The 25,196-nt window shown below is 38.9% G+C and overlaps 1 protein-coding gene across 3 annotated transcripts in view; it reads left to right on the forward strand.

The window, feature by feature from the left end:
• The window catches only part of NTRK2 (neurotrophic receptor tyrosine kinase 2), a 199,671-nt gene that overhangs the window by 96,833 nt on the left and 77,642 nt on the right, over positions 1-25,196 (forward strand). For all 3 annotated transcript variants that reach the window (XM_036402533.2, XM_036402535.2, XM_036402534.2), the window contains one exon: positions 16,191-16,379. In XM_036402533.2, the coding sequence (XP_036258426.1) occupies positions 16,191-16,379 (189 nt within the window). The remainder of the gene's footprint in view (positions 1-16,190; positions 16,380-25,196) is intronic.

Below are 25,196 nucleotides of genomic sequence, written 5' to 3' on the forward strand. Positions count from 1 at the left end.
CACTTAAAAATGCTGTGCTATTTACATGTTCAGAAGGAGGAAAGTATTTTAACTGGCTATTCTAGCCACAACACCTTCCCAAGATAGCGGATGTGCAGAACAAAATTATGCAAGTGTGTGTTGGGAACCACACATCAGTGATAATGTGGCCTAGGGGAGGGAGGGATGCACCACCACAACCACCAACTGCTGTTCCTTAACAACTCCTTATAGCTCATGTTGCATACTAGAATTTAGAGAGCAGAAGGTGATGAAAGTCCAGATGGACAATTGGCTGTGGAGTTTCTTGATGACTATTGTGTTCTACTGAAAAGTCACCATGTTTTCCCCTTGAAGGGTTTTAGCAAAATTTCAGTGTCAACATCATTGAAGTATATGATGCCTCAGGAATGGATGCGTCATCCCTGCCTCAGGGAACGAGATCCAAGAACACAGGTTCATATAAACCTTTGTTTGAGGGCTGGGTAAGGTTTCTTTCATTTTTTTCTCAACCTGTGCTGAGAATTTATGATGTCTTTATTCCAGTAGACATACCAGCATAGACCCCACTGCCTAAGCCAGAATCTCCCTTTCTTTTTCTAAAGATGCATGCCATGAAATCAATTTTAATGTTTCCTTATGAGAGCTAGCACGATGCCGAGGTCAGAGCTTATAAATTAGCTCACACTTTTCATCCCCAAGTGTCTTAGAGAGAAGGTCAATAGGGCTAGCCATATCAGAGATTCCTGGTACATTTTGTAACCATTGCATGGTCATAAAAAGTTTCTTCACAGATATTAGATGTCTTAAAAATCCTAGGAAAAAGCGGAGGACTCCACGTACCTTAGAGATTAACTAACAGAATTAGAACAAAATGTGAAATCTTGATAAGTTTATGCTTTTTAAAAGATAATGTTTATGTAATACTCCCTTTTTCATTCAGATTCAAAACTCTGTGTCTTGCTGTAAATACGAGACAGACGTCAAAATTATGAAAGAATATCAGTGTTGGCTTCCTCCTGGGAAGACCTGCTCATTGACTTTTCCCATTAATGTCAGGGGACTAAATAATCTAAGAAGTCAATTTCTCACTTAGTTTTATCTTCTATGAGCCAAAAGTAATTTTTTTGTTATCTGAGATACTACTTGTATGCTGTAATGTAACTGTCTGCCAGGTTTGGTGAAATCTGTCTTCTGGGTACCAAGTAGCCCATTGATAGATATCTCAGTCTCTCATAGCATTTGTGAAGGTGTCTGCACACAACTGTGTTATTACTAGTTGCTCAGGGGTATAATTTTTAAATACATTAAATGTTTTTAAAATACAACCCAAATAATCAACTCTGCATTTGTTTCCTTATGGGAGTATGAATCAAAATCAGGTAAGTTACTGTGATTTGCCTGAGCATTTCCTTTCTCAAGGCATTTGAAGTACAGTTTTTGAAGCAGAACATGCTAAGACAAGCCTTCTGCTTTCTGTGTGGTAAAACAAGTTACTTTTTCTCATATGTCGGCATTGTTTTTCCCTTGGGAGTTGGCAAAGTCTCTTTCCAGGTAAAGAAACACACTTTATCATATTTTATCAATGTCTCAAAAAAAGTGTGAAGAGCCTCATGCCTTTTCAAGAGAAAGGCAAAGATTTATCATCATGCTTTTTCTTTCTAATGAAGACACCAAGTTTCCATTGCTTGCTGCAACTTCACACTTTGATGAAAACCAAAAGTATATGTGTATATATCCTGTTGCTGTTGAACTCAACTATCCCGGTGCCCAGGTGAAGTTGTTACCTGACATTAGGAGGTGATGGTATAGCCTCTGGAATCAGTGGTCCCTAACTACAAGGCTCTAACATTTTCTGCTCCTGAGTTCTGGTCTGAACACGGTGAGAGCTGAAACCACTAGTGATAGGTAGATGGCCCACATGATAGCAGTTTGATCAGTGATTGCCAGGGGACAGCTACTCATGCCAGGAAAGGGCAACCTTTGGCAGACGAAAAAGAAAGGTTGAAGATAGGTAGCAGAGAGACTGAGTTACCCTGTGATCAACCAAATCAAAGAGTTTCATTGTCTCAAAGAGGGGAGTAGAAATTTTGAAAACCTTTTCTCTCCCTTGTGGAAACTTGCAGATTTTGTTTCAGGTGCCATTAATCAGGCTACTATGAGATATAATTTTTTAATACGGAGTATTAATATAAGTCTCACTCTGCATTCATGAGGTTTTCCACCTAGATGTTACAGGACATAAAGGGTCTGTGGTTTCATTTTTGGTTACACTAGAACCCTGGTTCTGACCCTGGGTAAATCACAACACTGTATTTCACTATAAAACAAATCAGGGATGTTTATTCATCTGAGATTTTTGTCATCACTGCAGTTATGGATTATTACTTGTTGTAATCATGCTCTTAAAAATGAGATTCCATTAAAAAAATTAATCTATAATGGCATGGGGGTTGTTTTTCACATAAAAATTGAAATGAGTGCATAGAGCAGGACTTACTTTTTCCTTAATTTTTGCAGATTGGTTAGATAACTTAGCTGTTTCAGGTTGTCATATCTTTGTTCCTTGGGCACTGCTGCCGCATCATGAAAATATGGAGAAATTGGTTGGTAAATGAAGAAAAGTTGTAGCTCTTTTAACATATCAGATTCTAATGCCTCTGGAAACTACTGACAAACAGAACCATCCAAGTGTGCAGTTGACAAAAGACGTACTTTTTAAAAAAGAGTTTCTGTATCCATTTAAGTTAAGACGACCCAGTGGAGGCCAGTAAAACCTGAGAACCCCAATAAAGCAGCATCCCCTCCCTGCAGAGCCAGGAACCCACCGAGAGGGCAGCAGGTTCCTCTGGTTGCTGCTGTTGTCCACCTGCCCTGGCAGGAGCTCAGTGATGCTGTTATGTCTTGACTACTTCCTGCCATCTGCCTTTAGAGTTGTTTTATCTCTGTGGCACAGGGCCCAGCTTAAAGCCTCCCAAAAGGTCATATGCCAAGGCATGCTTCAGGTGCTGGAATGGCATGAATTTTGTGGATGGCTCCAGTATTTTTTTTGTAATGCTGAGCTTGCTGCACTCCATGCAGCTTGTGCTGTTTGCGAGGGATCCAGGCTTGCTGCCTTGCTATTTCCTGCCTCTTTTTGGGCCTTGTAGAGGAGAAGGGAAGGGATCCTGCACTGCAGGAGGGATTAACTTCTGGCTTCCAGCCTGCCATTAAGCACCCTCCAGCAAGATGGCTTGTTTGCCTTACATTTTTCCCTTCCCTGCAAGCACACATGACTGCCTGACTGAAAGGTGAAAGACCAGTATCTTCCTAATTTTAATAGTCCCAGAAGCATCATAAATAAAATCTAGCTCTGTAGCTTATACATGTCTGGTAGCATGCAGCAAATCTCACTGTCTTTAATCCTCTCCCTGGCAATACTCCCACTGGCTTCAGTGGGAGTTTTGTCTGAGCATGACCAGAGTTGGAATTTCAGGTTTTGGTCCTACATTAATTTTTCAGCAAGGAACAGAAATGGATATTATAGATTTTCAGTTAACCATTAGGAAGACATAAAACTGACATTCTCTATAATGTAGTAGTACAAATATGGGCAATTACCTTTCTGGCATTGTCTTGTGGGAATAATACAGATGAATTACTTTAACCCATTCCTAACATAATTCATGTGCAGCCATATGTTATAGATGCTACCTTTCAGTGACATAACTAAGTGCCACAACTAAGTGCCACAGCAGGAGAAGACTGCATTTGCCAAAAAGGTTGTCATCATTCTTAATAAAAAGACAGCAGTCCTAATTTCACTGTCATTCATAGGAATTTTAAACCATTATCAATATAATAACTTACTCCTGGCTGATATTAAGAGGAAGGGAATTAGACTCTTGGTATTGCTATTCCACTTTATCTGTTCAAAGGACCTAATGCTTTGTGTTTGGTTTGACTCTTTCACCCTATCTCTGAATTTGCTTTTCTTACATTTGTGATGAACTAGCTAGTTGGAGTTTAGCATAGTTTAGCATATTATATTGGATTTTAAAAGGAAAAAAAAAGGAAAACCTCATCTGGCAAAGAGAAGTAAGGTGTAGAAAAATCTTTGGGGGAAAATGAATTCTTTCTAAAGAAATATGGTATAAATGTGGTGATTAGGTAGATAGATAGATAGATAGATAGATAGATAGATAGATAGATAGATAGATAGATAGATAGATAGATAGATAGATAGATAGATAAGGTATAGATCTCTGGTGACTAGAGAATGAAGAAATACCAATTATGCTCCTGCACTGAAATCCAATTATTGGTTACCTAGTACTACTGTGGTTGAATTGATTGTGGGCATTTTTCACACACATGTCTGCCTTTTGCAGCTTGGTCCATTGAGACCATTTTGTGTGTGACCATTGCAGATGCCAATTTTTAATCTAGTCCAGTGCAATAGAGGATTGTCGCTGTGCATGGTTTGTGCTTCTGGTTTTGGGTTTTTTTTTGTCTGTTGATCTCTGAAGATGAGAAGATGATTTTTGCAGATCATTTCAGAGATACATTAGTTAGAAAAGTTTATAAGGTCATCTACTTCAATTGGTGCCAATATCATACATGTGTTCATTAGATTTTTTGTGGAATTACAAAACCATTTTCTTCTGCTTTATAGTATTTGCTTTTAATGGTGGTCAGGAATAAGGCTGTTCTTTAGCAGTTTCTTTTTGAGACTATTTGATTTTTATGCAAATCTGTTCTGATAAATCTGTTGCTAAGAAACAGCCATGACTGAATTTTTGATAAAAGAGGGAACTAGACTGAAAAAAATGAATGTCATTCTAGAATACTTGAATTTCACAAGTACTAATGCTATTTAATCCTCACATAAAAATGACAACACCACAGGATGCCATGTTGTTGTTGGAAAAAGTGAGGATAGATGAGACAGGTGGTCAAGAGAGACTCAGTTAAGTGTGATAAGTGAAACTCTTTATAAAGGAGGAAGTGAGTAAATAAGCAGAGGAGACCCATCAGGAAAATGCTAATGGATATATAAAAAATACTCAGAAGAAGAAGAAGCAGAATTAATTTATAAAAATTAATTGGTAAAAATCCTGGATGAAGAGAAACTGCATTTTTTTGTTCAGAGCCTTGAAGAATGGAAGTAGAGATGCTCCCAATATTTTAGCAAAACCTCATTGTTATGTCCTGACCAATTTCAGAATTAATGCATCCTTTTCCAAATCCACTGTAGCAAAACTGCCAGAGTTTGTGGTGTGGCCACTTTTGGGATGGCTGATCTAGCTGGTGTGTTGCAAATAGGTTTGAGTATGTGGCATTTTCCTGCTTCTCATAGCAGCAATTTCAAGGAAAGCTGGCAGGAGAGAGGTAACAGGAGGAATCTCCAGCAGATGAGGCGTCATGTGGCAGGGAGGAGGAGGAGGTGTCTGTAAATGGCAGTAGAGGTTTATCATGTAGAGGCAAGACAGTGAATTTGTGCAGCTAATCCTATAGCTTGTGAGTGATGCTGCTGGAACAGAAGTTTGACATGTTTCCTTTTTATATATGAGTGTCATTTGCTCCACTGTAGTAATTTTTAGATCTGCATTAGAAAAGGATTTTTGAGAATCTAAAGCTTCACTGCCTTAGGAATTATGCTTTGGGAAAGAAGGATGGTGTTGGAAGGCAATTCTGCATCTTTGATCTGAAGATGTTTTGGCTGGAATATTCCTCCAAACAGACTGTTATGTTTCCTACCAGCTTCAAAGGTGAACTGTTCTTTAAATACTGTCCAAAAGATCTAATCGAGCATAGTCCAGAAATCTATAACAATGGAAATGGCTGGTTTTCTTTTCCTTAGGATTTCTTAGAGGTGCACAGGAGAAGTGCTAGAGTGGGTCTGCTGGTAAGACTGTTCCAAATACTTCACCTGGATATCATGAGTATTTTTCATGACACATGATATCTGAGCACCAAAAAACTTCACAGAAGATAATGGCCAGTCTCTTTGTGACCATCAAGGTTTCCTGAGCATGCCCTCTGATCTGTTTAAAGGCCTGGGATATGTATATTGCTGAGTGCTTTGAGGACAGGTTCTGTAAAGAAATGGCTGCTGTTGTGCAGATACAAAAGGAATCAGTTTCACCGGTGCTAAGTAATCTAACATAAATTGGAATAAAATGTCAGGTGTTAATGTTTTGGAAGGAAAGTTAGCTCTGTCTTCCTCTGTGCTCACTGAGGGCTAGTTTTGTACAACTTGTATTCTGTGCCAAAGTCTTCTGCCCTTCCAGCAGCCCTCTTCCAAAGGCCAGCTAATGCCTTTGAAATACGTGCAAAATTGGGGCCATTAGCACCCGAAGCCTGTTCACCTAAGGTGAAAGCAAACGTCTTGATGGGGAATATATGGGACAGTGTTAGTTCACCACGTTCCCATGCCCTCTTCATGTGTATGTAGGCCTTTGTATTTCATTTTTAAAACGTGTTTTCCAGGATGAGAAGTGTTTGGAGACGAAGAGGAGGCAGTCCATGTCAGTGCAGCTTCAAAATAGCTCTAGATGAGCTGTAAGATCATCTCAGTGAGAGCTTAGTGAACATAAATACCAGATTCCTGCAGATGTTGTTTACAATTTGAACATGATGTTTGGGTTGATGTAGTTTTGCTTCTTTGTAGCTTGTCAGGTTTAAGGTTAGCTAGTCGGGTGGTAAATCAAAAAATATTTGGAAGCTGTTATTCTAGAATGCTTGTTGGGACAAATTCAGAGGTATATTTCACTGTAGAGTTGATTTTATAACCCATGCAAATGTTGGGGGCCTGTAATAGTCTTGCACTGACAGAAAGTAAGAAATTATACAAGACTTTGTGTTACTATGTCATGTAATTAACACTTCCACTGATTAACATTTTTGAAGAAATAAAGGGAAATTTCCCACTGAATGAATTGTATGTAAAAATGCTATTAAACAATGTGTGTTCTGGTAGAATAACCCACTGTGTAGTAGAGCACCAGTGTTCTTCTCACCAGACTAAACCTGTCTTCATTCTGTAGGCTGGAAAAGTGAACTTCTAATGTATGGAAATATTTCATTGAGCTATGATGTGTATTTGTTGAGCTCTGGGCTTCCTTCAGTTCTGAATAGACATAAATCAACATTTGAAGACCGAAGGTGTTTCCTATCAGATCACTCATGATCTATCTTTTTATCATTATGGAAGTTTAGGGATGAAGGAACCCCTGGGAGATCCTTCCCTAGCCTAAATCTGTATCAACTATACCTGCATCTTTCCCAAGAGACATTTTTTCTCATGCAGCTTCAAGAACTCCAAAAGTGGAGATTTCTGAGTCTTCTATGAGCAATTCCAGTGCTCATGGAAGCAAGATCTGTTCCAAAGTTCCTGAGGATGTGTTCCTGGGGACCTATTCTAAAGTTTTTACCACAGTCTTTTTTAATGCACTTTTGTCATGGAACTTTTAGTTCCTGTTTGTCAAAGACATGCAATAAAAATTGTAACCATTCATTGGAAGGCTACCCTTGTGTACCTCCTCAGACGATAAATCCCAATTCTTCAGTTTTTCATCGTCTCTGAGTATTTCTAGATTTTTCTGTATTGTTTTTTCATTTGATATGCTTGAATAGAAGAGGCCTGTAGAGATTATCTCTCTGCTTCAAGGAAATAATCATTGAGGCTTAAAAACATTTATATAGTGTCAGCTTTTTTTTTCCCCTTAAAAAAACCCACACAATCAAATACAATTCAAAATCAGGAAGCTTTTCTCCTCAATCTAGCTTATCTGCCTTATCATCTAACTCTGTTGAACTGAATTTGGAAAATTATTCAACTTAACTATTCCAAATATCTTTGTTCTTCTCTGACAGCAAACGCAGCATGGGGAAATTTTTATTGCTTCTGTACACTTTGTATTTATCCTCTAGACAACAGAGAACCTCATTCCCAGTCTTAGGAGTGGGAGCACTCAGATTATTTATGAGAAGTCTGTAAGGAAGCAGTTTTTAATTAAATAGTTCTTAAATGAAATTAAATGAAAGGCAACAAGGATTTAATTTCAGGTGAATTATTATTTTTTTGCTTGATGCCAGCAAGTACATTCTAGTTGATCTTTTTTATTATTGTGGTGATTTTTTACTGTAGCATTTTTGAAGGATAGTAATTTTACCCATGCTTCCAAGATATCCAAGCCTGCAGGTGACTATAATGGATAGTACTGATGATCTATATTAAAAAATGATAAATCATTTTTTCTTAAATTCTTTCACATTTTCTGTGTTCTTTCTTTAATTCTCTGGCTCATGTATTAATATTGATTAATATCCCACATCCCAGGTAGGTTTTTTTCTTAGGTCTGTCTTTCATTTGACTACCAATAATGGGAGGCCATAAATTCCTTGTTCTTCATAAGAAGGCACATCAGCTGAGCTGCAGATACTGAAAATGTGTCATCAAAGCAGTGAACAACTGTACAGCCACCATTCATCCTATATCCAAGGAGGGCTATGAGTCCCAAAGGGCTCTGTGGTTTGACAGCTGGGGCTGCCAATTCCTCCCAGGTCCTGGTCATGACTTTGACAGAGATCCCACCTTCAGTGCTGGGTAATTCAGTGCCAAAGTGCTCTTCCTGTTGCCTCCAAATCAAAAATAATAGTAGTGCATACCTCATCACAGATGATCTATGTGGATTTATTGGTTATGGTGCATAAGAATGTGACAATGCATGCCAGATTGCAGTTGTTAGATCTGTTTCACAAATGCCTTTCTTTCTGGCTGAAAGGGAAAAAGAAATCAGCAACCTTTGTGATGCAGGTTGAGGTTTTGCTGATAACATCCCTGGGGAGAGCTGGCCCTGGACTGAAACCAGGGCAGAGGGGTTAGGAGCCTTTCATCCTCTCCAGACAAAGTATGTATTAGACACCTCATTCTTTTTTTTACAGGGCTTTGCAGTGCTGCAAAGGAGGTATCTTGGGTGAACTGTCTTGCCAGCCTGCCCCAGACCAAGACACCAGTGTCTTTATCCCAGCCCCCTGTAGGTTGCTTGACTTTTGGGAGTTGCTTGCATTATGAAGGGGTCCCCTAGGCTATCCTTGGGAGTCGTCCCTTGCAGAAACAATTGCTCTAAGCTTGTGTGTGAGGGGATGCAGGAATGCATGGATACAGGGGAGTATAGAGGAGGTTGTGAGGAGAAAGGCAGCTGAAAGGAACTGACTGGGATTCTTTCACAGTCACGCACCAGAATAAAACCCAAGCAAACAAATATGCAGCTGTAGCTCTTAGATTCAAAGCCAGAACAAAGAGCCCTGATGAAATATTGAATGGCTAAAATCTGTGCATAGTCATGTCAATGGAAATTACCCAGAATGTGTGTTTGTTCCTCTGTAGAGGAGTGAGGCATTGAAATAAGTTTTCCTGCAAGACGAATGTGTGTTTTAGGGAAAAGGCATCTTGACACTTAGCAACACTGGAAATTGGTACTGTAAAGCTAAATAACATACCTGTTATTTCATTAGACTCAAAGGTATGCATTACTTAAATTTTTCCATGTGGGAATGAAGATAATCCAAAAATGTAGATAATTTGCTCTGTATGAAAGTGGTCCAGTGACAAAAAAACAAATTAGGCTTCTTCTGAAGCTGCAACAAATGAGAAAAAGTTAAACATTGATTTTTCACGTGACAACAAAGGCAAAATACGTTTTGTCTTGATCATCCAAACAAAACAATTCATCATTGAATTGGTCTAATTTCATCATGATTTTCAAACTGATTTCTTCAATTTGTTTTGCAATTGTTGTAAGTGAACAGATTCCTAGGGATTGCTTCCCGAGTTTAAACCCTGATTTTCCACTCTCCTTTGAGTCACCTTGAAGAAGCCTACTTACTTTTTTTATTCAGAGAATGTTAGAAGCGCATGCTGGTGGGGAACAGAGGTATTTGTCTGCTGGATGTGAGGATGTTCTCCAGTGCTCTGTTTGGGTTCTCCTGACTTCCTGGGAGTATCATCTTGGATGGGAACTGAACTTCTTGGGCAGTGTCAAAAGGTTTTTCTCATCTCATATGTCAAGAAGCAACAGAGTACAAGCTTAAACAAGCACTGGTGGGTGTAAATCAGTTAAATAGATTGATGATACCTGTCAGAAGATGTGAAATTGTTTATCCTTTAAACACTAAAGCCTGGCAAGTCTCAGTTTTCTGAGTCACAGACTTAATGTGTAACAGTGTGGGTTTTGGCTCAGTGTACTGTTCCACGGTAGAAGGACCTGCACTCTTTGATCTGTGAAGAGCAATATGATTTAGCAGGATGGAATCAGGTATAATGCTTTTTAGGGTGATCTTATTTTTCTTCACCACAACAAAGGAGGATTAACCCCCTACTACTCATTTTCCAACTGCATGTGACAGTGACTGTAGAGATGGCTACACAAAGACTAAGACTAATGGTTGCTGTCTGGGTAGCTGGCAAGGATGGGGATATGAGATAGGAAAGGTCAATTAGAAGGTGGGTAGAGGCAAGATGTGCTATTGCTCCAAATAGCTGAACTGCTGACAAAACATGGAAGTGCCTTGCCTTGAGCTTTCCGTCATTACAAACATTGGCAACTGCAAAGCAAAACCATAGTTTTAGTAAGTCCACTCTAGACTGGCAGAACAATCTGACTTCGCTTTGAAGGTCTCCACCAAGCAAAGCAAGACTTAACTTGTTACTCTTTGGAAGCATATTCAGTCTTCTTTTGGTTGGTTGGTTGGTTGGTTGGTTGGTTGGCTGGTTGGTTGGTTGATTGGTTGGTTGGTTGGTTTGTTGATTGGTTGGTTGGTTAGTTGCTTTGGTTTTGGGTTTATTCCTTGAGTTCTATTTACATCTTTTAATCCAATTCCTCCTATATAAAATACTGCAGTTTAAGAGACCAATAGTATAAAATATTTTTTCTATAATTGCATTTCTTTCTATTGTGCTGGCTTTCTTGTCCACTCTAACAGTATTGGTACCACGTTTGGTACCACAGTTTCTGAACATGGGAATACAAAGGAATATTTGAAGTAAAACTTAGCACCTTAGTCAGAAAAAAAGTGTGCCAAGCTGTGATTGATTACTTGGCTTCCAGAGGGAGTAAAAGATAAGATCAGAATTTTTAGAGTAAAGCTGAAAAGGTGCCTCTTCTGCTGAGAAAGTTGGCTCTTGCTTTGATAAGAGGAAAAATTGAATATCTGCTCTTGCTGAAGCCTAATACTTTCATTTCAATCAGGCAGAAAATATAAAAATCTACAGCAAATATGGGAATCTCACAGGACATGAAATCTTGTGTAATTGCTTTTCAGAACAGTGTATTTAACTAGTGAAAAAATACATCCCTCCCAAAAGGAAAAAAAGGAGAAGATTCAGTATAGCCTTGGAATTTAGCAGAGGTGCTGAGTGATGTGACATGCATTCACTGTTGTGCTTTTAACTTGACAGTGTGCTGTTACCCTGTCTTGGCACAGACTGACCCCTGTTCCCAGGGGAGCCGAGAGCCAATGCTAGTGCAAGGTCCACTGAGAAACCATCCTAAGAATCAACATAATTTTTCATGGAAGGAACAATTTTTATTAAGGCGTCCCAGCACAAAATTGTCTCTATAAATGCTGCTTTTTACATGACCTGCTTCCTAACAGTTGAGTAAGTGTATGCATCCTTGCAAATGCACAACTCCAACCACAAAGCTAAAATCGAGGCGGGTTTGTGGTATTTTATTACCCCTATTGTCTTCCAGTGTGCCTGAGCCATTAGTAGTGACTTCAGGGACAATTGGAATGATGTGTGTTGCACAGAAATGTGTCGTGCAAAAGCAGCTCCAACAAATAGCAGTGTAGCATGAATTTTAAAATTGCATTAACTCTGATGGTGATAGGAGTATAGTGAAACATAGAATAGAGTCACAGAATGGCTCTGGGCAACCTTTTCCAGTGCCTCACCACCCTCACAGCAGAGAATTTCTTCCTAATATCTAATTTAATCCTACTGTCTTTCAGTTTGAAGCCATTGACCCTTGTCCTATCACTGCATGCTCTTGTAAATGGTTTTGCTTCATCTTTCCTATAGGCTCCCTTCTGGAGCTGGAAGGATGCAATGAAGTCACCCTGAAGCCTTCTCTTTTGCAGGCTGCACAATCCCAATTTTCTTAGCTTTTCCTGTCATGAAAGGCTGTACGTATTAATAATGAATCTCCTTTGCCTGTTCAAAAATAGCAGTACACCTTGAAAATAATAGAATTAAATTTTATTTCTTAACCTAGGGAAATTCAATTGTTCTGTCACCACCAAGGTAAAGTACAGTGCAGACATACACTGTTTGAAGGATAGCACAGCCCTCCTTGGGACGTACAGTAAGTGAAGTTTGCTGTTTCTGCCTGTCCCCATATTATGTGTTGAGGATAATTCCCCTCCCAGCTGTTGGAGGCATTTTGGTTTTATTATAGCTCATCAGTTTCAAATAGAATTGGTCTTCTTACATGTCACAACTTTTTTAGAGAACTGCTGGGCTTTTTTTTGTATACAAAAGGGATTTTGCTTGAGCCTAGGTGATGCAGAATGGATAAGTCTTTAGCTTAATATCAAACAGAAGATAAATTAATCTCCGTGGTGGACAGCCCACATTTTCCCCAAAGCACAGAACCGATTCTTGTCTGGCTCCAACTTGTCTTCTTAGGAAAAATTGTCTAAAAGTGATATCAAGGGAAGATTCTGTGCAGCACACTGGTAGAAGGTCTCTGTAGTCTTCTTAAAAGCTTAAGCCAACTGTGATTCACCTCTTGGCAATAGCTAGTGACTACTGATAACCCATGACTTATCACTTCAACCTACTTCATTTTGTCTAAAATTTTCATATTTCAGGTGTAAAACCAAGAACGGATTTTATGAAAACCAGAGGCAGTAGTAGGTGACTGAGTGTAATTACCATACTTGTTCTACCTTTGGCAAGTAATTCAGTGACCGCATTTCATGTGGATGAAACCACACTCCAAGGTGCTTCAAGAAATTATCCTTCATTTTGAGCACAGAGCCCATTCAGAAAAGGGCAGCTCTCATTTCTTGTCATCACAGGTGATAGTCTCATCTTGCATCCCAGAAATGCTTTTACGTTACTTGAATATCATAGCCAGCTGCAGAGCTGGCTGGTCTATAGCTGTAATGTGGCTTAGTGCTCTCAGACAATTAAATGTAACTTTGTGATGAGTAGATAGTCTAACAAATAAACAAGCATGGAAATGTTCTATGTAAAAGATTGCTCACATTGATAAAAAAGGTCAGGAAAAAGGAAGTTTGAAAGGATGTGAACTCATCTGCCTCTGATACACAAAAAATTTCATCTGAGGGGTTCTAATTATCTTAATTAGCAAACAAATAGACAGGGAATAGGATTTTGAATGCAAACAGCTATTCACAAAAACCATTGCATGAGATGTTGCTAATAAGAGGGATCACAGAGTGATGTAGCAACAAGGTTCCTAGAATTGAATTTTTCTTAAATGGTTTTGTACGGCCAGGAATTGACATGAAAGTCACCTTATTTTCCAGGTTTCCCTCACCAACCTCAGAGAGCTGTATATACTTGGAACCTGCTTCATAGCACTCAGAAGACTAGCTTTTACCAGTAAACCTAATTGAGTAGATTTACAGAACAATTGTCTATTTTCACCTGCAGCACTTTGCAGTTTATACTGGTTGAAAATAGTAGTTCACCATACAAAATTGGATCTTGAAGTACTGCAGAAATTATTCAATGACTATACTGAGTTCCTTAGTCATTATTCCAGTTTAACACCTAGAAATGTGTAATGGTCACTTTTCCTTGCCATCACGGCATGTATGTTGGAAGTAAACAATGACAAAAGAGCCTCCTCCTGTGCAGCAGAGAACAGCAGGACTGAAAAGGACTTAAAGACATGCATCTATTAAGTTTCAGAGTGGAGAGAATTTCCTGTTTGTTGTGAGAGAAGGGATTTGATGCTCATTCTAAAGTATATTAATGTAAAAGTATTTTGTTTTCCCAAGAAAGTATTAAACAGCCTGCTTTTTTTGAGCAACAAGTAGAGATTCAGAAAGTTTAGAGATGTAAGGATGGTATCTACGAAAAACCTGAATGCAGTTTTAAATGTGTTGCACTCCAAATGTTTGTGCAAAAAACTCTTATGCATCTGAAAAATATGTTGTGACTTAACGTAAGTATTGGCTGTGCCATCTGAGTGGCCCATTCCCACAATTTGTTAGGCTCTACCCTTCATTACAGAAATTTTTACCAGAAATTCCTTATCCTGGCATCTTTCCCAGTAGAGTCAATCATGTGGGATCTGAGTGATCAGTAATGACAAAACCAGCCTTGGTATGAGTATTTCACTTGATAAATTGCAGAGATCTAGACTTTACTTACATTTGTCAACAGTGACTTTCCCGTGAAGTGCCAGGTATTTGAAAAATTACTTCTAGTGTTTCAGGCTGGGGGGAAGTACTTTTTCAAACTATGAAAACATTTCCCTCATGCCCTATTAAACCAACTGGGGAGAAAGAAAAGCTAGACAGGGGTGTGAATATACTTGTGTCTCAAAATATAGAGTTGAATAGCCGCATGCCAGGATATTTAAGTTTTATGGCTGTGAGCCCTGATGCCGAATGATGAAGTAATTTTGTTAATGATACAGTCAGCCACAGAACAGGAGTTTCTTTAAAGCTGCCATTTCTTTGTTGTGCTTGGGACTGTCCTTTTTCTCATCTGGTTCTTCAGCTGTACGTCTGCTGCCATGCATCTTGCTTGTCTTCTCTCATGTCCTCAGTAATGTGCATACAGAACCTGCTGGTGGTCCTGCTGGTCTCTCCTCTGCACTCCCTATCACTCTTGCAGACACAGCTGCCATCTACGTGGCAGGTTACTCACCTCTGTCTTGCCTCTACAGTGTTCCTTCTGTCCAGTTTAAAACAGTCCAACATGAGTCCAGCATGCAATTGGGTGACTTGGAGTAAATACAGCTTTTTATTGTCCTCAAAATCTTCTCTTCTGCCCCCTTCTTTGGGGGGACATTTTCTCAAGCTGTTGCTGCTGCCCAAAAGCTAAATGCAGTTGGCTAAGGATGCTATTTCAGAATAGGCACTTCCAGAGGGTGATTTTTTCCATCTGTTTCTAGCATAGTTTTTTGATTGTTACAATTAAAAGATGTGAATGTCATCCCAAAAAACTATCGTTAATGTGGATGGAGAATGAAGTGAAATATGTGTATTCTCTGCTGTCTCTTCAGTCAGGACATTAGGCAAAATTTTTTTGCTGCTAAATGATGCTTCTGGTTTTCTAAAACTGGAAGAAGTAATGTGGAATTTAAGTGACAGGGTTAGATGTCAAGAGTTCAAATGTTATCTGTGCTGATTTGCTGTTAGTTCAAAGGCTCCTGCAGTTCACAGAAGTGGGACACTGTGCTAAGAAGGATATTTTTTTTAAATCTATTTGCAAGGTTTTATCTGTGTGGCACTTTCATTAAAAATACAAAGCATGAGGTGAAAACAAAACAAAATCTGTCACTGAATTACCATTCACAGTAGACTTTTTTCTGGAAGGTGACTAGATTTATATGTGGACTGGAGAGCCAGTAGGATGTGCCCCTGGACAGGATGAGCCTCTCTGCAGTAGCTCCAGGTTTTACTCCTCTGCTCCTCTCAGCATCTTCTCTGCACCTCTGGAACTATGCAAATTGTCCCCTGGATTTTGGCCCTGAACCCATGTTTCTTTCAGAAATTAGCAGCTTCCCACATCAGGATGAGCCCATTTGCTGTGTCTTTTGTCTTGCTGTAATGCCAGGTAGGGCAGGCATTCCCTGGATTTGTGCTGTTACTGCTGTGTGCTTCAAGTAGGGCATAAGGTAAAACAGTTAATGTGCATATTCCATAGCTTATTTCTGAGAATGACAAAATTATTTAACAAGTTTTGAGATATTGCACAGTGACAGACTGTGCTGGATGGGTAATGCACCAGGACAAAAACTTGTTTTGATTCCAGTTCCTAATGAACAAAAACCACCATTCTCCATCTGCACCCAGAGATACAAAATTTTTGAGGTAAGGTCAACAAGGCACACAAAGAGAGCTTTTGACTGTAGGAATGAAGGACAACTGACCAAAACTTAAAAAAAAAAAAAAATTACTCATCTGAGGGAAGAGTACCATACACTGGGTTACAAGAAAATCTTTTTTTCTAACTCTAGGTCCTTCTTCAGTCATCAGCAATGACGACGATTCAGCCAGTCCCCTCCACCACATCTCAAATGGCAGTAACACTCCTTCTTCTTCTGAGGGGGGTCCTGATGCAGTCATCATTGGGATGACAAAGATTCCTGTCATTGAAAATCCACAGTATTTTGGAATTACCAACAGCCAGCTCAAGCCAGATACCTGTAAGTACAGACAACTCTATGTGTTTCAATCATTCATTTTACCTGTGCAAGTGTAGTGGCTCCTTAATAGATCTAGCATAACAAAATACTCTAAATTCCTGGGAGTGGAATGGTGGGGTTAAAATGTGTGCTATTTACTAAAGGTACATGGGATGAACTGCTTTACCTCTGTCTTAAGCCAAATTCAGCCTTTGTGACAAGGCAATGAAGTGAGCAATGTTATGCTCAAACCCCCACCATATTTCATCAAAATCACTGGTAGCCTTTCCATTGATTTCAGTGGTCTTTGGCCAGTCCTGTGCTCTGAATGTATTCTTGGGAGAAAATAGATCTTGGATCTGAAGCAAAAGTCAGTATCAGTATTGTTACATATGCACTACTCTTAAATTGATCATATCAACATCACCAGATCATATAATGATGTTGTATTATTATAACCTAACTTTCAAATCTGAGTATTTGTAAAGTTGTAAAAATCATAAGAGTTAAAACTTCAGTTCTTGTAATTTTCTTGTACAACTCAACCTCCACAGACAGAAATTGTTTTAAATGTTTAAAAGTAAAGCAGAAGAGAAGAAGGTTGCATGCCGGACAATATGTATTGCATACAAATTCTTTCATGTTCAGTTAATAGCAAGTGGAATGTGAAAAAATATGAAGAGCTAAACATATTGAACTATGAAGAGTTAAAAAAAAGTATCAATTACTTCAGATGCTACTTTTCAAACACAGTAATAGTTTCAGAATTGAACATATTAAATGCTGGGGTTTGAACCAGTGATTAGCATTAATGTACATAACTGAAAAAATACCTAAAGGACATTGTGATAAATAGTAACTGCACAGATTACTACTTCTCATCAGGACACTGAGTTCTCTAAGTTTTTCAGAGAAGGTTGTTCTGAAGCGCCACTGGAAGTTTCAATTGTTTCTCTGCGAAGTCACTCTACACTTTCCCAGTATAATTAGTGAGCACTGGGCTTGCAACTGCTTCCTCTCTGTATCCTACCCTGAAAGATATCACTTTCTAGCACAAACTATAGCATAGGGGCTTACTGTCAAGGTTTGAAGCCTTTGCCTCCAACTTTGCAAAACTTAAATGCTGTAACAAATATCTTTTCTGACCTGTGCATGACTGCATGCATGCATGACTTCTGACACTGCAAAAAAAGACTGATGCTGAACTACTGACTTACCTTGTGAATCTTAATGCTTATTTAGATCCAAATTGTTTCACTAAACACGGTCCCAAAGAATGGTCCTGCAACAAGAAGTCTTTTTCTGCCTTTTTATTGTACATCCCTGGTGTTCACTGTTACTATAGCTTTTTTCTGTGGCGCTATTTTGTGGCTAGAAATGCTGTATTACCTCTTCTACCAGCAGATAATAACAATCTGAATATGCTGACCCAGCATATGCAGTGGGATCACAAGGAAATCACTGAATTGGTGACACATGATCAGCATGAGAAAAACATTATACAGATGCATTCTGATTAGAACATTAATTTTTGTGAAAAATAAAAGCTGCTAAAGAATCATAAATGAGCAGCATCCCTAGTTCTCTCTATGCTTTTAAACATGAGGCTACTGTACCTCTGTTCCCAGCTGCACTAGACAACTTTTTAATTCTTTAAATAAACACCAGTAACTGCAGAGTGTTTAACGTCAGCATCAGTGTTGAAACAACATACGTGCTGTTCTGGGGAAAAACACAAACTGAACTAAAATACAGAATTCTCTCACATTCAGTAAACTGCACATTAAGTACAGACATATTAAATCATGGCTGACTTGTGTTAAGTAGGTCCTGATCCTAAAAATACATAAGTCTGTATTTGGTTTTCTGTGCTGCAATGAAACCCACATGGTGTCAGGGAAATTAATCACAGTACATGAAGTTTGGTTGGTGCCTAAATGCTTGCAGGATATGCTTCAGGACTTTGCTGCAGTGCTCTGGGGAGGTTCGAGGGGCTAATTCTCTGCATTCTGCCGCATTGCCACTGTGGTCCCAGTCTTTGTGTTTTGGTGGTGGTGTGGTGGTGGTAGTGGTGGTTTTGCTTTAGCAGAGAGAATCAGGTAAACTATGGCAGTGTATAAACCAAGGCAGATTTCTTATACCACACTGAACATCTATCCAATAAAAAAGTGTAATTAAATTGTCTTGGGCAAAAATGGGCTTCCCAGATATAATGTCACATATTTCCTTCCTTCTCAGTTGTTTATTATTACAGAGCTGTGCTTGTCCTTTCTTAACCTGCCAACCTCCTCCTGATGTGTATATCTGGTATTTATAAACCTCTAACCTAAGTACTTTTGTACCTTGTTCCTGTATAGAATAATGCCAACTCCGAATGTCATATGGTTTCTCATCTCCAGCAAGATAGTTAACAATTTTGTTTATTTTCTCTCTGATCTGAGTTCCATTGTTCACCAGCATTAAACCCAACAATCACTGACAGTCATGCTGGAAAAGGTACTTTTGTATTTAGTGTGTGTTGGTCTGTGGAAGAAGGTGAGACATCAAGCTAGATGAAACTGTATACAGATTGTGTTGTAGTTTTCACAGAAATGAAGGAATACTTTTGCTCTTAGTACTAAGTGAAGCTTCTTTTTTATTACCTAATTAGGCCATATTTTGACTTATCTACAGAAAACCATTTCTGAATACAGTGTATCAAGCTTCATTGCGAAGAATTAGCAGTGCATGTGTTTAAAAGGAAATTAAAAAGTTGATTACAATCAGTGTCATTTAACATCCCATCAGTGTATCTTGTAATTTGGTCCTTTCACTACTGAATAACTAAATCAAAAGAGTGATGACTTCTAAAGACTCTGTCTCAGGTTAAAAGTTACAGCACTTTCCTCCTCTTAAGATGCAGCCTTCAGGGTGAGAAAAGCAAACTGGTGAAGACCAAAGACCCATCAGCTTCAGTGGTCACACAGTTCCAGTGCTCACTCAGAAGGACTGCATTTCTTTCATTTCAACACAACACTTGTCTCTACCTTTAATTGATGTAACAGTAGAAGATTCCATCTTCCAGTTGGGATTGGCTGATATTTGCTGCTTAACTACCAGTATTTCTCATTAGCTTGTTCAGCATGTGTCTGTCTGACATGCTGTCCCAGAGCTTCTTTCCATTCCATGTTCTGTTGCTTGATGCTGGCTAGTGGCTTCCTCTGCCACTCCAATATCTTGAATATTTTCACCTTGAAATGATACAGTCTGAGGTACACAGACATGTTTCAGACACCTTCCAAACTTCGTGGCTCCTTTTTGTGTGAAAGCAGAAGGTATTTCTCATTTATCAATTCTTGTCAGATAGTGAAAATTCTGATTTCAGGTGGGTGGGAAAGATCCAGAAGCCTGGACATGCTACAGTGCTCTTTGCAGTTAAGCCATTATAAACCAGGTGCCAGTGTGTCCACCTGCAAACCTCTTGCCTGGAATTACCAAGGTTCAGTTGTTGCTGTTGAAAATTGAGGCATAACTTCATAGGGAAGTAACATCATCAGGTCCATGAACCTTGCATAGATGGCAAATCTTGCAGGATTTTTGTTTCCTGAAAGCAGCTGGACAATGTAATATCTTGGGAGCATAAATCCTAACCTTTACTAGATTTACTAATCTTATAAGTTGTCACAGACTCTAAGATTTTTGAGATTTTAATTAATACTATGGTATTTTAAAAACTAGTCCTCTACACCTCTGCACAGAAGTTGTAGCTGCTGAAGTTATCAGCCAAGACTGCTACATCGGTTGAAAGAGGACCAAAGAAACAAATCCATTTTCTCAAGGAGCAACTATGGGCTTTCTTCATCACTTAACTTGCAGCCCAGCACTTGGAATTGTTTCTGTCCATTACTGCTAGATTTCCATGATTAATGGTGGACATGCAGTCTGACATGGTTGTGTTGGTAGAAATGTGAAAAGCCAAACCTCAGGAGAGGTCACAAAATGTCAGTGGAAGTGCCCAGGCTAAGATTCTTAGGGCAGAGCTTGCATAAGAAATTTCTTGCAGGTGGTTTTGGGATTTTGAGAATCAAACTGGTCTTTGAGCCTTACCCCAGTAACTCCCAGCCCTGCCCCACAAAGTCACTGTGTTTGTTTGGATGCTACTGAAAGGAAGGTTAGAATTTTGCCCTTTGATGAAGAAGTTTGCAAGCTCACGGTTTCAGACCCCCTAGAGTGGAGAAATAACTGCAGTGACATAAGTTTGCACTTCCCAGCTAATCTGTACTTGCAACTCACTCAATTTTGTCAATTTAATTGATTTCAGTGTTGGAAAAGAGCGTTCTGTACTGGGCAGGCTTATTGATTAGTCAATGGATGGTTTAGTGGCAAGATGTTTTCAGTGACTGGCCTTATAAATAGCTATTGCATTTCAGATGGTGTGGATTGTGACTTTCATATGGGAAATTTGAGTATGTTCTGTATTTCTGCATTTTCAGATTCTCTTCTTTCAAGTGTAGGAGTCTGAATACGCAGTTTAGATAATAACTATTTTGCTTCTAGTTGGCTTCCATTAAGGAAAGTCTGAAGCTGATTATGAATTGGCAGAAATAATTTTTCTAGAACAATTTTTATTTATTTTGCTGATCTGAAAAAATGAATTTAGCTCATAGTTCCAGTTCCAGAGTAAATTGCTAATTGCATATGCAGTGCTAATTTTAAAGGCAGAAGTTTTCAGAGCACCCCTCTTTTATCTCCTTCTGAGCACTGAACTTTTCAATTTATGCTTAGGGATTTTTGTATTTTAGGGATTGTTACACCATTTAGTTAAGAGTGACCTCAATCTTTTTCTGACTTTACTTGTTCTTTAACAATATATTTCTTTTTAACATATGCATAGCCAGATTTTGTGTGCTAGTGCTCTGCTTCAGTCCACCTTCTTTAATGAATCTGGAGAGAGAAAAGAAATAGGACAGTTATTCTTATGATTTTATCATGACTCCCATAGTACTTTTGCTTTTAAAATCATAGGCCTTGGATTCTGGTGAAGATGTCAGATTTCATTTTTGGATGACAAAAATCTGAAGAAAAATTTCAGAATATAAGGCACACCCCAGAAACCTGAGGAAACAGCAAAAAAAATCTGGATCTTTTTTTTTGTTCTTTTGTATATTGTATTATTTTTTGTTTTATTCATTACATTCTTTTTAAAATTCAGCTTTGATTATTTGGGAGCATTTGAACAGAGCAGACGCATATGAGTGTGCAGAGCTGTCCCTTCTCTGTTACTGTGGGGAGACAGCCCTTTTACAGCCACCAGAGAGAAAAGAGGGGAGCAGCTAGACATGAGGGCCCACTGAGCTGCAGTTCCTCTACCAGGCTGGTTGCAGAAGGGCGCAGCTAGTTGTAGTTCAACACCCTGTTGTTTTTCACAGCTCTGACCACTGACACCATACAAGGCAGTCTGGTTTCTCTTAATTTTGCAGCATGTTGACAACCTTCTTCCCAACCCTTTGATCAATATCAGTGAGTCATTCAGTATGAAGACGTAGTTGTCTGTATTTCCAGGGTAGATGCAACAAAAGGAGGAGCTGTGATTACCTGGTCTGTATTTCTCAGGCATCCTTGTCCCAGGAGTCCCACAGCAGAGCCTGGCACCAGCACATGTTTCTTTGCTGGGTGCTCAAGCTTCTCTGCCAGGCAGGGACTGATGCTCTTGTGAAATGAAAGCTGCTAGCAAAAATAAATTTCACCAAGAGAGTTTCAGGCTGCAGGGACCTGACAGGCCTCTAATGCAGAGCAGCATATTTGTCTGTTTCTGGGTGTGGCTTATCCTGTGCAGGTAGTGTCCTTTGGAAAGTAGCAATGTGCAAAATACAGACTGCCTGTAGTGGGTAGTCTCCATTTGAGTTTATTCCAGACTGTGTCTGTCACCCTGCACTTTCCTACAGTCCTGAGGAATAGGGGTAATTTTTGTCTAACATTATAAGGTAAAAATTAATCAAGTTGGTCCCTGTGCACAGAAGAAGGATTGCCCAAGACAAACAGTCTGTGGGCATTTCCATCTCTTTTGAAAGGCTTTTGTATTTGAGTGACTACAGAAAAAGGGCTGCTGTAGTGTTTTCTCAGCCAGCTAAGCCCTGAGGCTGGGGATTTTCCATCAACTCCCAAAGCTTGCAGAGCTGAAAATTTATAAGCAGCTCATTTTCCTATAAAAGACACTATGACCTCAGCAGCTAGAATGCAGAGGAGCAAAACTGATGAATCTTAGGGAAATCCAGACTGGGAAGAAAAACATTTCTGTCCAAGTTGAACTTGTTATTCCTAGCATTCATTGTTAGTTGTGATTGCGAGGTTTAACAAAGCACTCACTTTGGACTCCTCAGATGCTGAAAACTACAAAAACTTTATATGCTGAAAGACAAGCATGGATGAGGTTGAGATTACAAGGAGGTACATAAAATATATTTACTTCTTGTCCTGATTCTACTGTTTGTTTTATTCTGGAGATATTTTACTGACAGAATAAGGACATAAAGATTTATGAAGTTAAATGTTATTATTTTGACTAAATACACTTGTAGTTTGACTGCATTTTAATCCCTGATTGCAATCACTATTTAAATTGTGTGTCTTTACATTCATTCATCAAGTCACAGGTATGTCAGAAATGGCTGTTGTATATATTAGTGGCGTAATTCCATTAGTTGTCTTTGTCTTTTTTTTTCAACTGGGCAAGAGATTTTTCTCCCAGACCATACCCTTCTGAGTCTCAGATATTTTTCCCAAGAATGTGGTCACTTATTTCCTTTGTCCAACTAATAAAATGTAATGGGGAATAAAGGCATTTTAGGGAAATTAGATACTTTTACTCCTGATGCTCATTTTGAGACTTAATAAACCTGCATTTTTTTGTTTCCCAGTCAGATGGACAACATTCTTCCAAAGGCAGAAGGCTTCAACTTGAAAAGTGTGGGATTTTACCTCATTAAATTTCAGAATTTGAAAGAAAAACTTATACATTTCGTCATTTAGTGTTGAGGTAAACCCACAGAATCACTTTTTTTCTCCAGGATACAACTTTAGTTGCAGTCTTGATCTGTCCTTGAAGTCCATTTATGTCTAATCAAAAAAGGAAGATATCATTCTCTCTGAAAAATATTTGCATTTTATCACACAGAATGTTGTTCTGTCACCCAGATTATTCAGTAAAATATTTTCACTGAAGTCCAAATGCTGGAAATGCAACTGCAAGAAAGAACAGCTTTGACTCTGATCTCTGTTTTGTGGATAGCACAAGAGTTTTACCACCTGGAAATAACAGCCCATGAAACATACTTCAGGGTAAATAGCAGATGTTACAAGGACATCTGAGCAAAGAAGATCCAAAGTATGAATTTCAACTACATAATATGACTCAAGACAGTATGAAACATGCACTCTCAATGAAGTGTCCAGTGTCAAAATTAAGGTGAAGCCTTAATTAAGGCTTTAAATTGCTTAAATTTGTCAGGTAGACTTCAGATAAGAACACTGCTCTTCCTCAGCAGAGCACTGAAGTACACTGTCTACATCAAGCCCAACTATGGGCTTCAGTCACAGAGCACAGTATATGAAAGATAAACGGAATTAAACATATGTTGAAATATTCATTGCAATTAGAGAGAATTATTACTCCAAATGAAAAAACCCAGTGTGGTGCTTTTGCACTGCAGTGTAGTCTGCATGGCATTGCTACATTCAGTTTGTCATTTGATAATACATCTCTATCAGAAATACATATAATGTTTTGTCACCAGAGCATCTATCCAAGTAAATGACAAATAGTAATTTATATTCTAATTATTGAGTTATGCTTTTAAGACTCTGCAGACGGGGTTCTATGGGTGTTGATTTTATATACAGAAACCTGCATGGATAGTACTTAAACTGAATGGGAAAAAAAAAGGTAATCCATTCTGAAAATATCCCTGTCATGAGCCTATGCATGGGAATGGGATTTGGCCTTGGATTTATTTCTTTGTGTTAGTGAAAGTTCTGGCTAAATAAGAAACACACATCCCAGGGAAGTAAGAATAAAATGAGAAATTTTAAATCTGAGAAATACTTAAGTATGAGAAATTTAGAAATAAATAAGTTTTTAGCCAAAAGTATTTCATAAACCCTGCTTCTAATTTTCTTGAATTCATCACCAAGCAAGTTGCATCATTATTCAGAAACATGCTGTGTAAAAGTGCAGTTTGCCCTGAGCATGAACTCAGCTAAGGATGAATTTTGGGAGAAGATTATCAGGAATACAGATACCCACAGTAAGCATTGGTTAAGACAGAGTAGTATTTATTGCAGTTACAGTGTGATGAACCATGTTGTTTTTCAGCTGTGTGTAACACCTTCACTGCTCTCGCCAGCAGCTGTGTCTCAGCAAATAAGGCTGTTGGTGCCTTTAGACTGACAAGAGAGAGAAGTTTAGCAGTTTGTGTCCTGCAGGACCATGTGGTTGGCTTTGCAAGACTGCAGTTCTGCCACAGGCAGGAGGTCTGGATGGCCTGTTATGCCTGGAGCCATCAGAACTCTGAATATATGCATTTCCCTCATGATTCTGTGCGTGATTGGGGCAGTATTGACTTGCATGGCAGCTCACACCCAGCAGGAGTTCACCTGCTCACTGTCCCTCCCTTTCCTACATCATTTGTACTCTAGCTACTAAATTCTACCAGGGAGCTGCTTTCCCCCTGCGTCCCACTGGAGATGAATATGAGGGCTGGTTGTGAGAAGCCTTTCCCAGCAAAAATGCCACTGAGGTTTATAAAGTTTAAGTATGCTACTTTTGGTTTTGACAGGTTTTTGGTGAGGAGCTCCTCAGCT

Source organism: Molothrus ater, chromosome Z, assembly GCF_012460135.2.
Source record: "Molothrus ater isolate BHLD 08-10-18 breed brown headed cowbird chromosome Z, BPBGC_Mater_1.1, whole genome shotgun sequence".
NCBI classification, from domain to species: Eukaryota; Metazoa; Chordata; class Aves; order Passeriformes; family Icteridae; genus Molothrus; species Molothrus ater.